Source organism: Paroedura picta, chromosome 6 (assembly GCF_049243985.1).
Source record: "Paroedura picta isolate Pp20150507F chromosome 6, Ppicta_v3.0, whole genome shotgun sequence".
Classification (NCBI taxonomy): Eukaryota; Metazoa; Chordata; class Lepidosauria; order Squamata; family Gekkonidae; genus Paroedura; species Paroedura picta.
In genome coordinates, this window is record NC_135374.1 from 62,349,693 (window position 1) to 62,367,102 (window position 17,410).

At 40.2% G+C, this 17,410-nt stretch overlaps 1 protein-coding gene across 1 annotated transcript in view; it reads left to right on the forward strand.

The window, feature by feature from the left end:
• The window catches only part of BACE2 (beta-secretase 2), a 37,829-nt gene that overhangs the window by 4,477 nt on the left and 15,942 nt on the right, over positions 1 to 17,410 (forward strand). Inside the window, exons 2-4 of the mRNA XM_077342753.1 lie at positions 14,598 to 14,686; positions 16,087 to 16,303; positions 17,232 to 17,360. Coding sequence (XP_077198868.1) covers positions 14,598 to 14,686; positions 16,087 to 16,303; positions 17,232 to 17,360 — 435 coding nt within the window. The remainder of the gene's footprint in view (positions 1 to 14,597; positions 14,687 to 16,086; positions 16,304 to 17,231; positions 17,361 to 17,410) is intronic.

Here is a 17,410-nt window from a genome sequence, read left to right on the forward strand (position 1 = left end):
AAGCCAGGATAAAAGCCTAGTTTGTTGCTTTTTTAATTTAATTTTTATTATTCTTATTGTTATCCTGCCTTCTTCCAAGGACTTTAGAGTAGTATTCATTATTCAGCAGTAATTCCGTAGCCAGGTGGGGGCTAGAACATGGCTCCTTGGGCTCACTCTACTGTAGCACACAGGCTCTACTGCATTTGCATTCACTCATATGCTGCATTAAGATTTAGCAGAGTGTCAAGTTGCAATCCTGGCTTGACAGGTGCTAGGGTATGAACCAACAGTTTAGACATTAAATCATGAAACCTTTGGGAAAATGTAATATGCTTCTTCTCTGCATGGTTTAGATCTTGTAATTGTCTAAGTTAAGAACATTTATTTAATTTTTAAAACTGCCCCTCTCGGTATAGGTGTCTCGGGGAAGTTTACAGCAATTTGGTAACAAAAACATTAAAACCATAATGACATTTAAAACATTAAAATGATCTAGACTAGAAAATTAAAGTTTAGAAACTACTTCAGGAAGCATGCTAACCATTTTGTTGCTGTTCCATGGTCTTATTGCTATGATGACAAGTAATCCAGAAAAAGGTTTAGATCTGTGACATAAATATATGTTTCTAATTCTGATCAAGCCAGGCTGTGTGAAGATTTATTAGTTATGCATATAAACCACTACAAAAATTAAATTCAGGTTTTTAGAGCTTTAACTGGATCTCAATCCACAAACAGAACAATTGTTTCCTGTTTGGTAAAGTGAAACTATTTTTAAAAAATTAATATTCTGTAGCCAGATCAGGTGAAATTGCTGGGAAAATACAGAGTGAATTGAAAAGGTTTAAGAAGGGAGCAAAGTTCACCTTCCATATTCATGTATACATTTCCTGTTCTTTTAGTGTTTTGGCTAGAGATGGGAAAAGAACAGAATATACAGCAATGCATAATTCTCAGTCATTGTCCACATAAGCAGTGTTAGTGGGTTCTGAAAACAATGCATTGATGATTTCTTCTTTTCATTCCCCCTAAAGAGCACTACACTCAGCCAATTCCAACCGGCTAGTGATCCCTGGCCCTAAGGAAGCAAGTTTGACCTCAACCAGGGCGAGTTCGTTCTCTATCCTGGCCCCCACTTGGTGGAATGAGCTCCAGAGGAGATACAGGCCCTGTCGGAGTTACACTGTACCACAGGGCCTGCAAAATGGAGCTCTTCCACCAAGGTCAGTGATAACATCTATTGGGAAGTCTCTCTCATTCTGATATGCCCGTTAATCTCATCACGGGCAGACCTGATCTGAGTACTCTGTGGGGCCATGATCAGAATGTTAAAGATAGAGTTAAACAGTGATCAGTCAAATGTTCAATTGTTGTTGCGATGGTGGTTGTTGTTGATGATGTAGTTACCAAACTTATCTGTCACACAGTTTTCATGTTCTCTGTAAACCACCCTGAGCCACAAAGGACGGCTGTATAGAAATGTAAGAAATAAATAAAAATCAATAAATGCAACTCTGTCGCTCTAGCAATGTTCTTCAAAGAAAATTGCAGGAACATACTAGAGCCTGCAGAACTCAGGTTGAGAAACAGTGCCTGGCATTAGAACACCTTGGCCCAGATCCCACAGAGGTGATTGCATCTTGAATGGGCATCTCAATCTCTGTGAGAGCCCCTGATATATTTTTCTATGGGTTTCTGGAGTGCTGATGTATATGTACAGTTAACAGGCTTTTGAAGATGGCCAGGGTAATAAATGCTAAGAGTTGCTAATAATATTCTTTGTGTCTGTTGATTAGCACTAAACCGACCCTATGGTAACTGCTTTATGATACCTTACTGAATGATTTATGAATAACTGTTTGTGACTTAGCCCAAGTTTGAGTGCAAATTTACGTGTTCTTAATGTTGATTTAAGGATGTAATTGAAAGATCCTGCACCTCATATGACCTTTTCTAAAAAGTTCTATTTAAGGACAAAATGAACTTTCCTCTGAACCTAGGTAGCATAGGTCATCAGAGGTGGTATAGGCTTGTGAATAGGACTTCAAAAAGAAAAAAAACAGATTTTTAAGAACTGGTTGTTTTGAAAAGAAGTCTTGCCCTCATCTGGACGCTGTATTTCTTTATCAAGAGGCTTACCAGCTGGGGTCAGGCTAATTGCTGACTAATTGTCTTTGGAATGGTGACATTTGCGGTGTACTTTATGGATCTGTCTGTAGTATGATTTGTTTGATTTAGCATAGCTTTGCAGAGATATTTTGGGGACTCTCAAAAGTTAATATGAAGAAGGCTGCTAGATTCTGTTGAGAAAATAGCTAGTCTATCTATATAATGTTCATATAATCTGAGGATAGCAAAAGTGAAAGTTTGTGTAACTCGTAGGGGTGGTGGTGAAGACATAACTGCAGGTCTGTGACTGTTGCACAAAGATAAAGGCTATGCTGTCTTGCTGCCAGCAGCAGTAGAAGAGTTGGTTCTTATATGTCACTTTTCTCTACCAGAAGGGCTCTCAAAGCAGCTTACAATTGCCTTCCCTGATATTACTGCTTGGTCAGAATAGCTTTATCAGTGTTGTCACCCAGCTGGCTGCATGTGGGGGAGTGAGGAATCAAACCTGGCTCGCCAGATTAGAATTCCGCACTCCTAACCACGACACCAAGCTGGCTTTTAGCATATGGGGAGGAGCGATTGCTCAGAGTCAGAGGACAGGCAGGAGGCCCAGCTTCATTCCCTGGTATCTCTAGTTAAAGCAAGCAAGGGTTCTTCTGAGCCTGAATTTCTGCAGTCAAAGTTTGTAGATAGTACTGAACTAGATGGACCACTGCCATCACTATATGGCAGCTTCCTATGAGTGCTCTTGTGAATTTAAAATAAGAGTCTGTTTTGTGTGCAGCCCTGTGTTCATTCCATATATTCCTTCAAGCTCTTGTTTAAATAAGATCACAAGGCAGAGATTTCATCAGCAGGAGCTAAGCTAAAGTGAGATTGCAACCTGGTGCTTCCTGGTTCACGAGTCACATTCTTAGTATTTCAGTTTTGCAGCAGTTATTTAGAGAAACCAAGGAAGACTCCTCTGGCCTGGATGGTCCAAGCTAGCCCAGTCTCATAAGATCTTTGTAGTGAGAAAGAGACGAAGAGAGAAGAGCTGTTTTTTATACCCAGCTTTTCACTACTCAAGAGTCTTAGAGAGGCTTACTAGCACCTTTCCTTGCAACTGACACTCTGTGAAGCTGGTGGGGCTGAATATAGCTCTAACAGAATGGCTTTGTGAGAAGAGCCCAAAGAAAACTGTGACTGGCCCGAGGTCATCCAGCTGGCTGCATGTGGAGGCATGGGAATTGGACCCCATTCTCCAGATTAGAGTTTGCTGCTGTTAACTACTATGCCATGCTGTCTCTCTTAAGCACAGTTTGCTCTAGTTAGAACTTGGACCACCAAGTACTACAGAAAGGCAGGCAATTGAAAACCACCTTGGAACGTCTCTTGCCTTGAATACCCTATTGTGTGTGTGTGTGTGTGGGGGGGGGGGGGTGTCACCATAAGTCATCTGCAACTTAACTGTGATTTCCACCACTATGGATGAATAACTTTTAAAGAAAGGGTTTATGCAGGGTTGATCTTTATTTCTCAGTGGTTTAATATATGCAAAGCCATCAAAACTCTTTGTAGTCTTTTTTGTTTGGAATCTTTCATACTGTTGCATGAATAGACATAAATACAAAGGGATCTTGCATCCTTTCTTGGATTAAAATATGTAAATTGTTCATCATTTATGGGGTTAAAAGTATTTCATTTAAGGGAAAATATGTTAAGATGTAAGCTTTTTCTCAGTCACAATGTTAGTTAAAAAGCTGTATATTTTGAAAGAGTGTATATAAATGTGTTCTTAGAAAAGTTCTGAAGACTTAGCTTTTTCATCTGTGTCATGAGATCTCATGTGAGTAAGTGATTCAATATTGGGCAAGAAGAGTAGTCAGATGATGTGGCTTAGGTATGTAATCCTCCAAGTCCCCCTGTATCTTAAATTGGAAGAAATCGAGCTTGCTCTGGAAAAGCATTTTGAAGAATGAAACCTTATTTCCTGAAAGCCTTGTTGGATTTTCATTTTTTTAAAAGCTGTTTGCTCCTTCCGGTCTGAAACTGGTAATTGTATGTGGGCACACATATATACTGTGAGAGGTCAGATGGAAGAAGAATCTCTGGTTCTAGTTTCTCTCCATTGCTAAGAAAAATGTTAATTATTAATGATCCTTAAAACAAATAATCAATGACAGCCATAAAAAACTGTGTTTATCCAAGTCTTGAAGGAAGATTGTTTTAGTTCCTTATCTAGCATAGTTTTTTAGCCCTGAGTAAATGGTCAGTAATGGCATTGCTGTAACTGCTGTCATCCACATTATTCCTTTCACAGGCCCATTATGCACGGGGGGAATAGCGCGCATTCGGGGTGGAATGGCAGCGACTAAAATCACTGATAACGCACGGTGCCAGCTGCAACCGGCCACAGATTCAGTGCATGCCGCTGAAAAAGCCGCGTTAGTGAAACGCGGAAGAAAGTGCAGCTTCCAGGTGACCGGGGCACAACCAGAAGCGGCACCGGGGTCACCGCATGCATAATCAGTTACTCTGGGTTTTGCCGCCATTGCGTCCCGTCCCGTGCATAAGGAGTTTGCTTCGCTTCTTCCCCTTCCGGATTTTCCATGTGACCAGAAATCGCCGTTTTGGCGGCCTTGCATAATGGGCCACAGTGGGTAAGGTTAGGTGAAAAATCAGTTGAGTGTCGTGGCATTGCACTGATGTACCCAGCCACCAAGTATATTAAACCAGTACATTGACACAGGATTGTATAATTGGTACATTGAGTCCATATGCAAGGCACATATAGGAGGAAAGAGGACTTGTGAGAGATGGAACGTGTGAATAGTGGTCTAGGCACAAGGTTGTTTGTGTTCCTGGGGCCAAGAACCCTACTTTCCTGCTCTTTTACCATTATGATGTTCCAAACCAAAACATGAATATCACATCTGAGGAGTAGCTGTTTTACTGTGCAGCTGGCTGATACAGATGGTACTGCTCAGAGTCCATCCCATTAAAACCATCAGTCAGGAGGTAAAAAGGACAGAGAAAGGATAGCGAGCAGAAATTGCACCCACCAGGTCATTAAAGATCACCTTTAGACGTCTATGATGCAACTTGCTTTGCACCAGCCAGGTGGCATATTGTGTTGACATTGCACATGAAATAACATCTTGACAATGTGAAATAAAGGTGGTGTGATGTTTGTGGGCTAATCTTTGGTGGACTATCTTTGGTGGAACAAGGTATAACATTGTTACACACACTGGTGCTTTTCACAAGTCATACGATAAGGCAATTTGAGGCCAGTTATGTTTTCCTTGTCATATAATCCATGAAGTGGCTTCTCTAGAGTCCAGCTGCTGTGCCTTTATCTTACCTTGCTTGCGTCTAGGACTGGTGAAGTTCCTAGAGCCATGAGGACAGGCAGGATATAAATATTATGATAAATGTAAGTAGATCTTTCAGTAATGGTGTTAGCAGAATGTGTCATAGGATGCATTGTGTTCTGGATAATGTGGGTAATAAATCTAGTAATACTGACAATATCTGAAGTTGTTGTATCTGTAATAGGTGACTTATCCTTTACATGGGTACCTTGCAGTGAAGCTCTTTTAAAAGCATCATGATTTCAGAAGGGGTTTGTTGGTTATCTTCTTTCCCAATCAATAAATAGACTGTCACTGTCACTTTTGAATGATTTACACAGGATGCTGCCATGTGTGTATGGGGTGGGTTTAAGATGCTAGCTCTTGCATTTTGATTCTGGAATTCTGAGGGATTGAATTGTGCATAGAGCATCAGTCATTTAACAGCTGCTGAAGTTCAGAAGCTTTTTTCATTAGCAGCCATAATGTTTTTCTTGTTCTACTAACATTTTTTCCATCCAACAAGCAGTTCAGATATTGTATGTGCTTAGAATAAGCTTTAAAAAGCTGCTTAATATTATTTGTAACAAATGATAAACAAATCAGTACCTTTAAAAAAAAAAGTAGTGCAATCATTCCTGCTGTTAGATTTCACATGGAGGATTTTGCACACAGAACATCCCAGGTTGCCTTTTAACACTGCTTTTCAGTGCTAAATATTTTTATTATTAAATTGTATACATGTTGAACTCATAAAGCCAGTTATTACATTATATTTGTTCTGCTTTTCTTATGCATTTTTCTTTGTCGTTCATCATCTTTGTTTCCCACGCTACAGTACCTTTTTCTTTCTGAATTTCAACTACCTTAGGAAAAGACTTCCACAATATGATAATGCTAGCTGTCAAATGGAACAATGCAGGGATGGTGGTGGTTCTGATTCAAGTCATGACCATGTTCAAGCACTATGGTTTGTTCATGTTTCATATCCTGCTTTTATCCCATTTTATATTATTGATGTGTAGCATAACAGCCCTGACAACTATAGATAAACAGACTGTATGTTGGACATAAGTTTTTCAATGGAAATAACACATCAGGATATTGTGTTTCCTTGTTACTCCCTGCTTAGGATTCCTGTCTGTATAACAAAGCTTATTTTGAGTGCTTATTTCTTCCCCCTCCCCTTACTGGAGCTATATGTACATTCCTTTAAATTCCCTAGAAAACTGATGAGATAAAGAAGCAATAAGTAAATAAATATTCATTTGGGGAGATTTTTCTTCCTCTTATATTAAATCTCTTGTACTCTAGTAGTGCAATTTCAGGAGAGATTGATTACATTTGCTTGCCATTGTTTACAAGTAAGGCTTCAAAATCCTTCCAGAAATACATGTTAAATGTTTGTGTTTAACATATATTTTAAAAGTCTATTCTCTTTGATGATATAGATTGGTTACACTTTGGAACAGCAAAAAAAAAAAGATCACTAAGCTTTTGGGTAAGATGAACGCATAATGTTAAATGTTTGTTTATATCTTGTACAGCTCAGATATGCAAACATCAAATATACAGAAAGATATTAAGAATAAAACTGCTCTTCTCTAGAGCTTTCTTCCATTACAAGACCTTGGAACTGAGACACTCTGATATGTTCTACTATTTTGAAAGTTTACTGAAGAACACATTGTAACATTTAATGTTCAGAAACCACAGCTATCTTTTCCCACCAATTTTAGTCTTTTGAAGTTTCATAAAGCTTTGTTCAATTATATTTTTTATAACTTAAATAAGCAACACAATATTATCTAGTTATAATTTTAAACTTATATATCTAACATAATACTCTTCCACCCCCACCCCCCACTTTGGGTCCTGATATTCTCAGGAGAAAAAATTGGCTTGTAAATATTTAAAATATTTTTAAATCCAGGAGTATTAGCTTCAACACGTAAATAAACTAAAGATAGGTTTCTGTTTGCACTGGTGATAAGACTTCTTGAACAGAAGGAAAATACAAAGGCCATCGGTCATGGGGGCGATTGTCACATGTGCTGAGTTCAGCATTCAGTGCGGTACATGGAGGTGGCTCATATGCATTGACTGTGCCTACATAGATGTAAGGGCAAGGTGGGCTTTCGGTATGCTAGATGCTTCTTCCTAATGCATCAGGCAAAAGCAATACTAGTAAATCACATCCAGGCCTTTCTTTGGCAAGGCACTTGCTAGAGACCCTGAACACCTGGAGTGCTCTGCCCAAAGCATCTTTCTGTTAGGAATGGCTGCCCAGTAGGAACAGTAGGAGGATACTTGCATATAAATAAGACCTGAGTTATCCACTTTCCAATGTGCCTATGGCAAACTCAGTATTTCACATGGCAGCTTCACATATGCCAGTTGGGAAATGGTATGATGAATAGTTGAATGTCCATGGAAAAGCAATCACATGACCACTCCTGATATTCCCTTTCTTCCAAAAGAGCAGCAAAGCCTGAATCGATATTCCATAAAGAGGACAGTGATGCAGGACATCTTCATTTGGGCAAACATTTCATTTCCTGTGGCACAAGCTTATGGAAAATGAATCGGAAAATAGTATTTTGCCTTTCCAATATTGGTTTTGTTAATGATTTTTAAAGTATTCCCCACAGTTTTACTTCATTTATTCCAACAAGGAAGATACTGTTGTCCACCATTCGTTTGCACAAGCAGCGCATTGTCCGTGGGCTTATGGGTGTTGCAACGGCTGCCAGCGTCTCGTCACAACCTGCACCGGCCCTGGCATGGCGTGCGGCTGGGTCTTTGGCACGCTGCATGGGCGTGGGGGCAGATGGCGGCTGGCGAGGTGGCTGTGATGCGGCAGTGGCCTCAGCGCTTCCCCCACAGTGGTGGCGGGCTCTGTGAGGGCTCCTGACAGGAAGGCATGCAGCAGCGACGAGACTGTGGGGGTGGCGGCACCTCATGGGCACGCTGTGGGGGTGACTTGCCATCGCTGCCTTTTCTTCTGCAGTAGTGGCAGCGTGGAGCGTGTCCTGGGCTGCGCTGATGCGGACTCAGGTAGAGGGGTGGGCAGTGGCAGACGCAATGGCTCCTGTAGCCAGGCATGTCTGGGAGCAGAGTGGTGAGCTGTGGCAGCAACTGAGGGTTGGGAGCTCTAGGGGCTGGCCCAATCGAGCTGTATCCAACTCGGACACCCTGGACATGCTCCACCCCCAGACCAGTTTCACAATATATATAGGTAAATTAATAAGTATATATAAAACCATTCAAACAGTTAAAAGTACAAATAATTATTCCTGTTATGGCACCAATGTCTATGAACTTTTCTTTCTGTTCCACTTCTCCCATTCCAGGAGGGAGAGTTCCTGTAGAAAGGGGCCATTCTCTTTGTTGTTGGTCAAGCCTTCTTCCATAGAGAGGCTGCCACTTGTGGGGAAACCAGGGGAAACAATCATGTACTATCCTCCTTCAATGCTTGCTGATCCACTGCAGTTTTCAAAAGAGCCGCTAATAACTTGAAATGCTTGTGATGGCTTTATAAAGGTTAATCAAACAATGTTTTTACTTGGATATAATCCTGGATGCATTAGAGTGAAAGAGAAAACAAATAAAAACATAATATACCCAATCAAGGCAACTTTAATGAAGTTTGCTGCAGCTTCTCTATGGCATATCACCACTCGCACTTTCTACAAGCCTTACCAAGTCTTGAGCCTGTTTTGAAACATAACAGAAATTTTCAGTTTAGGTTTTCATATTAATGTTTTGCTTAAAGGTACCAGTTTTATCACTGGTCTGGGCCAAGCCAGGCCTCTGTACGAGAAAAGCACCACATATTACTTAACATCTTGCAAAAGTAAAGTATACTGAGCTTGTTAGAGCCAAGCCTGTGAATTTATTATTCAGCTGCATCCTCAAAAATGACATGGTTTTCATGTAACTTACTTTAGATAATTAAAATATATTAATTTATGTAATTTATATTCTTAGCTGTTGTGGGCTTGGTTTTGTTCTATACATGGAGGAAAAAAGGGGTATGAGCTTTATAAATAATATATATTCCCGCATGCAATTTTTTAAACCCTCATTTGGATTTGTTTGTTCTTCCAGCCTTCCATTATTTTGAAAGACACTGGATAATCCAAAATAAAAACATGTATTTTGGATTTTGAAAATGAGGCTACAAATATTGCTTGTCCTCTGTTTTTGCATGACAAATAATTTTAGGTTCACTAATTCTCTGTTTCATGAAAAGCTAATTTGAGTATTGTGTAGACATGAAAAACTCATATTTACGAATGAAGTGCTAATAATAACGTGCAGTAACTTGGAAAACAGCACATATGATAGCAGTTAGAGAGCTTTATCAGTCCTCTATTATGGTTGCAAGCAGTTCTTCCAGATGGGTTGATAATATAATTAGGAATCGTTGTGTTAAATGAGGCAGTATTTAAATTGGCTGCTAATTTTCCCACCTATTAACCCACTTTTTCTTGTAAAAAATCACTACATTAGAGTGACTTCTGGCTGCTGATCATTAACTGTGCAATTTATGAAGCCTTTGCATGGATCACCACAAAATAAACATTAGGGAACATATTGTGTTAGTCAGGCTGACTTTGCAAGTTTTGTTTTATTTACTTATTTAAAATATCTATCCCAAGGAGGTGAACTGTAAAATATTTCGACACCAAAAACAGGATTTAAAATACAGCTGTATATATAAAATATTTAAAACAATTACAACATCCACCACATATAAGACATGAATGCAGGCCTATTTGATATTGCTAGTGTCTTCGGTTGTATTGTGAATGTACTGGTAATGGCCATTATGGATGGATAATAACCTAACTTCAGCAGGTATATATAAAAAATTATAGTTTAAGAAAATTTTAAAGAAGACTTGACAGTAATGCCAGGAATGGCTGATAGAGGTGAAGACCAAGGTATGCATCTACCTTGCCACAGGTGTTGAACCCTGGCAGACTCCATTGCAGACCGGTATTCCTTCCCGCCTCCCCACATGGCCAGGAGTGCTGGTGGCCTCCACCGCAGAGGCCCAACATTCTTGCTGGTCTCCCTGTGGGAGCAGGAGCACTGGTAACCCCCACCACGGCAGCTGCCATTCTGGACAACCTTTGGTCAGGGATGGAGGCGACTGTGTCCTCCTGCCTGGTCCTGTCATTCTTTGCTGTCTCCCCCCAGAATTGCTGGGGGCAGCAGCCCACCTGCTTTTAAAGCGGGCACCTCTACTAATTAGGTAATAAACTGATGTTGATGTGTTTCCTATGATATGCTTCTGCTATGATAAAAGCCATTGCATTAGTGGAAGACTTTTTAAAGTGGTGGTAAGTGTTGCACAAGGAAAACATATCATTTGGTTTACTTAGTACATAGCCTTGATGGCCTAGGCTAGCCTGATCTCATCAAATCTCAGAGGTTAAGCCATGTGGGCCCCAGTTAGTACTTAGATGGGGCCACCAAGGAATCTAGAGGATGTTATGCAAAAGCAGGCAATGGCAAATCACGTCTGAATGTCTTCTGCCTTAAAAACCCTGTAGGGTAACCACAAGCTATGTCTTAACATCACTTACCAATACCATGGCACAGCGCTAGCAAAGATGATACGATGGGAAAGCAAACATTCATGATTTTACAAGATTTGTGCTATGTCCAGTACTTGTGTTACTTTGTGTTAACCAAACAAAGCTACTTTGGGGCTGAACTCTACTGATGTTTTGTTGGACACACACTTGTGTTTGTTGATAATACACAAATAAGAGAGTACTATTACAGTTGAATAATAACTGTGCAATGAGGGAAACTAATTTTTATTACTGCTTAAATAGGATAATTGATATGTAAAAGTTCTTGGCAAAAACTGGCCAATCCTTATCCATGGTTCCTCTATATATTTGTGAAACAGCCAGGGGGGTTGAACGTGTCTGGCTGTCCAAGTTGGAATAGAGCTAATCAGCAAGCTGGCTGCACTCTGATTGGCTCTGCTCCTGCAGCTCCTACCCTCCGTCCCTGGACTCTAGTCTCTCAGACACGCCTCAGTGCCTGGAGCCAGCAGCAGGTAAGTGGAGAGGGCCCTGGGCAAAGGTTTGTGGTGGAGGGCCTCTGGGCCTGTTAAGCAGGGCCTGCTAACAAGGGCCTGGGCCTGCTAATGATGGCCTCCCGGCCTGCTAAGCAGGGCCTGCTAACGATGGCCTCCCAGCCTGCTGACTGCTAAGGACTGCTAAGGAGCTCTGTCCCAGGCCTGCTAATGAGCTGGCCAGTCTGCCACACTTCATCCGGCTGCAAGCTGCAGCCCAAAGCCACCTTAAGCTGCCTGGTCAGGGGAGGGGACCCTTTCAGGGCCCGTTCTTAGGAATGGGCTTTGAGGCTAGTTTTGTAATAATTAACATTAATGAATTAGGAAACAGGAAACTCGTAACAATTACAATCTATACATTTTATATCTAATTTTAGTCATAACAAAAAACCTAAATCTCTTATGATGAGCTTTATTAATGGAGCGACCATTTAGATTTGCTTGAACATGGTGTGTGTCACCCATGTCCAAACGAATATGAATGTCATTCTTGTATTTCTGTATTCAAAGTGCATCCACATTTTTGCTGCACTTGATCCACCAGTACCTAAAGTTGAACACAAGGGAAAGAAAGCTTCTAGCTTTACTTATCCAGAGAAAATTAGGATTTCTTCTTTTTGACCACAGAAATACTTTTCCAGACTTTTCAGGGTTCTTTTATTTCTGATGGAAAGCTTGATCTCTTTATCTAGCATTATAGCTACAAACACCTGGTTTTCTCAGAGCTTGTGAGAGTACTTCCAGAACTTTTCTCAAGAAACACTTTATTTCAGTTACTAAATTATGAAGACTGGTCTAGTATCTGTTCCACTTAATATTTCTGGTAAGGGCTTAGAGGAGGAACGTGTCTCATGGCTTAAGTGCCACTCAGAGCCACCCTCACTTAGGGTGGCTGTCCCACCCCTGAGAGTCTCCTTCTCCAACTGGCTTGCCTGTCCAGCAGCCAGCCAATCGTCTTCCGTCTCCCACCCTTCTTCCTTTCACTTCCCTCTGAAGCTGCAGATCCCTGCTACTTGAGAGCTGTCCCTGCTGGTAAGCTCCCTAACAGCTGCCTGCAGCCTTTCCAGGTCCTGGAGGGAGGGGGAGGCCGTCCATAGAGTTCTTCCACTCCACCCCCCTAATGAAGAAGAGGAAGATGATGAAGACAAAGAAGAGTTGGTTCTTATATGCCACTTTTCTCTACCCGAAGGAGGCTCAAAGCGGCTTACAGTCACCCTCCCTTTCCTCTCCCCACAACAGACACCCTGTGAGGTGGGTGAGGCTGAGAGAGCCCTGATATCACTGCTCGGTCAGAACAGTTTTATCAGTGCTGTGGCGAGCCCAAGGTCACCCAGCTGGCTGCATGTGGGGGAGTGCAGAATTGAACCCCACATGCCAGATTAGAAGTCCGCACTCCTAACCACTACTCCAAACTGGTTCTAATCTAGTGCCCCTTGTATTTTTGAATGCAATGGGCTTGGCTCCTAGTGTTAGTATAATCTCATCCTTTTTAAACCTCTACAAATCAATTTCACATGTCCATGCGTTGACTGTCTTGTAACATAACTCAAATTATAGAATTGTCACTGTTGATGGTTTCCTTTATGAGTAATATGCAAAGAACTAGGAACACTTAAAAACATACAGTGGCTCATTTCTAGCCCTCTCAATCTGTTTAACTAGCACCATTGTGCTGATTACAATAGAGCAGTGTTTGTTTCAACTGCCTATGTCTGATGATTCCAGATTCCTCTAGATAAGGAATGTGTATTTGAATAACAATTTGTCATGTGAGTTCGGGAGCTACTTGAGTGGGCTGCAGCTTTGATATTTGACTATGTGTGTCTTGTGGAGAGCCTTATTCCTTTGGAGAACTACACATGGTAGTGTAGTGCTCATTAAGATGAGCAGCCATGCTCTCCTTGAAAGAAGAGCCTTTGAATTTTGCAGGGCTACACCTTCGTGTATGATTTCATGTAGTCTTACACTCAGGAGATATACATTGTCATGATCTTCTGATACCAGAAAACAGAACACACTGCAGAAATGGATATGTGATCACTCAAATGCCAGACTGTGGGGTTTGGGAAAGGACCATTCATTCTGTGTTGCTGAGATGTGAGAATTACAGTAGCATTTATTTTATCATGTATCTTCTTTTTTTTAAAAAAAAAACACTCTTAATGGGCAGGGAATTATAACGTAAATTACGTTTTTGTTAGGACTCTAGGCAGAATTCATGTTACAATTAATTGTGGTATGTTTACATTGTCTTGTTGCACAAACCCTTGTCAGTGTATCAGATGTCCATAACAGACTGCAGCTTGTTTGTAAATCCCAGTTAGTCTGCTGCTTGCCTCTTTTCCTAACTTCAGTCAGAATCTCAGTCAGACTAACCGACCTCACAGAGTTGGTGTGAGGATAAAATGGAAAAAGATTATGTAAGATGAATGTAAGTTGCTTTTGGCTCCCAGTTGGGAGGCAGGTAGGGTATAAATTAGGTAAATAAATAAAAATCCCAAGCTTTCTATCGCTGCAGTAAAGTTCTAAAAGATGACTCAGTATGCCTTTGTTCATGATCCCTAGACCTTTGCAATGAAATCTGTGATTCCAGTTATATAGGATCCTTATATATTTTGTCCCTACTTTCCAGAATTACTTTCAATATATACTGTTTTTCTGTTGTGAACATTTTGTATGCTACAACTTCAGACAAGATTTCATATGACAGTACCAGCTCCTGGCTTTTATAAATTGGCTGCAAATGAAAAAATAGGAAAAAAGAAACTCTTGCATCTGGGTGTCTATTTGTAGGATTGCAGTAATTTTAAAGGATTTCTTTAAAATTAAGCACCTCCCCTAGCAAAATAACATTGAAAATGATGTTGTATAGAAGAATTGGCAGTTTTTTTTATTATAAGCAATGCATATCAAGCTTAAAGTGTGGATCCTACAAAATGTTTCCTCTAATTAAGGCATTTCTTCCTGGTTCCTCCTTGTTGTGGAGGAACACATTCTCATTAGTTGAAAACTTCCACAGGATCTGACTATTGCATTTAATCCAAGAAATAATCCTGTTTTCTTTTTGACAGCTAAATATTCTAGTTGACACTGGAAGCAGCAATTTTGCAGTGGCAGGTGCACCAAACTTAGATGTAACTTCCTACTTTGATACAAAAAAGTAAGTGTGTTCCCCTACTTGATCAGAAAAGAGCACAAATTTGTAAGACAAATCCAGTCCATAGTTAGAGTAAGAAGATTCCTCTTGGCAGTTAAGTGTTGCGTGTAGAACGTCTTATATTTTCACAACAAGTTCCTGTGTATTATGTATGTCGTTGTCTTATAAGTTGATCATGTGGTACTGTTCCTTCCCATGCAACGGCAACCTGTCCTTCTGGACAGCAACACTTGCATTGGAAGAGACTGTTCTTTGCCCAGAACATTAATGGGAAATAGGAAGGCAGTTGGGTGCTGATGCTGTAATGTAGTAAACATCCTTTAGGAACTGAATGCAGTGAATAGAGTAGTATTCCTGATTTAAGTACTGCCTTAAGATTTTCAGTGCTGGTACAGAGAGCCAGTAAGGTGCCCTCAGTCTCAGTTCACTAGGAAAACTTGGTGTAAAGCAGGGATTGTTAAACCTTATTGAAATTACAGTAATCAGTGTCCAGAGGAAGGCCTATTTTTAGGGTTGCTTTGTACATGGCATTTGACCCAGAAAGAGATGCTTGAGAAACACACCCACAGCCATATCTCAAGCACAGGTCAAATGTGTGTGTTTTAAATGTTGCCTATAATCCATAGATTGATAAACTACTGAACACATTGGGTTGGATCTAAACTCTCCTTCCCTGAATCAAAGGACCCTTTTGTTCAAGCAATGGAGGAGTAATTTTCCACTAGTTTCTGTGGCTGACCTCCACATCATATCTGACACAGTTCCCGAGGGGCTTCTCAACACACTATGCATGTCCATCCTTTATGTAATATCTCTCTTAGAAACACACACATATGTTGGAGGCAGTGTGTTTTTTGGTGAATACTTGGAGCCCTGGGAAAGACTAGATTCTTGATTTACATACGATGGAGAAGAGTTCCTAAAGGATGTTTACTACATTACAGCATTTAAGAGGAAAGTAGAAACTTTTATGAAAAGTTTTCTTTGGTTCATATAACATTTGGAAAAGAGTTTTGTGTTATACATGAAGACAAAAATGATATTTGGGGGACTGTCATTAGATCAACAGTTTATTCAAGGGATAAGATTACATGTGCATGCATACTTCTTCAGGAACAATCTGTATGCCAATTTGTTGCTATTTACATGTTTTACCAAATGTGTTACTCCAATCTTAGCAATATTTATTGCTTTTTACCAATACATCTTGACTCTTACTAGCCCTTATAGGCATCTAACCCCACCACCACCAGCTATATGTAAAAACTCTATAAGAATTATTTAAAATTCTGTAAGAATTGTATAAGATTTGGGCTACTCATAATGAGAATACAAAAAAAAAAACAAAACAAAAGCCAACCCTCTGTTCATAAATTTTGTTTCCTCTTTCTTCCCTCTCTTAGGTCAAGCACCTATCGGTCACTGGGCACTGAAGTCACTGTTAAATATACCCAAGGGAGCTGGACTGGAACTCTGGGCACTGATGTTATCACTATCCCTAAAGGGATAAATGGAACTTACACTATCAACATTGCTACTATCTTTCAGTCAGAGAATTTCTTTTTAAACGGAGTTAAATGGCATGGGATCCTTGGTCTTGCCTATAGTGTCCTTGCCAAGGTAGTTTGGCTTTCTTTCTACTAACTTCTTGTTATGAGCTGATAATTAAGCACTTTCTGTCTACCATTTCATCTAATGAGATTATTTTCTTTAAAATAGTTGCTTTGTTTACTGATCTATTCCAGGATACCTGTCCATATTCAGTTTTTTGTGAATTGGCCTTCAGTCACCCTTAAAACAAAACTAGGTCTTGTAACTACCTTATGTCTGATTTTACAACCATTGTTCATACTACATAGCAATTTAGGGTAGTGAAGGCACAGGTGTGTCACACACACCCCCTGTGACTTAATGGTAGAACACATGGTTCAACCCCCCTAGCATGTTCAGTTATACGGTGCTGCAAGAGACCTTTCTTTACCAGACAGCATGGAAAGCTGACTGCTTTTTATTAAAATACTTATACCTTACTTACAAATTAAAATTGTAAATGTAAAAAATAAAATAAACCTAAATAACCCTATTAAAAATGCCTGCAGCCTATACCCCTTTAAAAACCCTAGCAAATCAGTGGGCTTCAACACTCTTTAAATCTCTTTATAGATGATACCCCTTCCCCTCAGCAGGAATGTATTTCTACTTTTCTCTCAGTATAGACAGCAGTGAGTAAGATGGACTAGAACTTTGACTTATTATAAGGCTCTTTAAAAAAAATGAAATTTAAAATACACTAGTGTGTCACCTTAGGATGTTCTGTTGTAGTTAGTGCTGAAGACCAAGAAAAAGGCTACTGCTATTATCCCTTAAGGCAGATGTAGTGTTGGCCTAACCTTAGAGATCAGTTGTGGGATTGCTTGTATACAGGTCCTTGTCCTTTAAAATCATCTAACGTCCTTGGATGATGATCTATACAGAAAGGGAACATCTGAAAGTCATCATTATGTGAGAATACCTGCCCCAGATTACAAAATGTGTTGTTTTATTACAGCCTTCAAGTTCTATGGAGACCTTTTTTGATTCCCTTGTGAGTCAAGCCAAGATCCCCAACATTTTTTCCTTACAGATGTGTGGAGCTGGTTTGCCTGTTTCTGGCTCTGGCACCAGTGGAGGGAGCCTTGTAAGTATCTAGGTCAACCTGGAAGAGATAATATTCATAGCTTTCTAAAG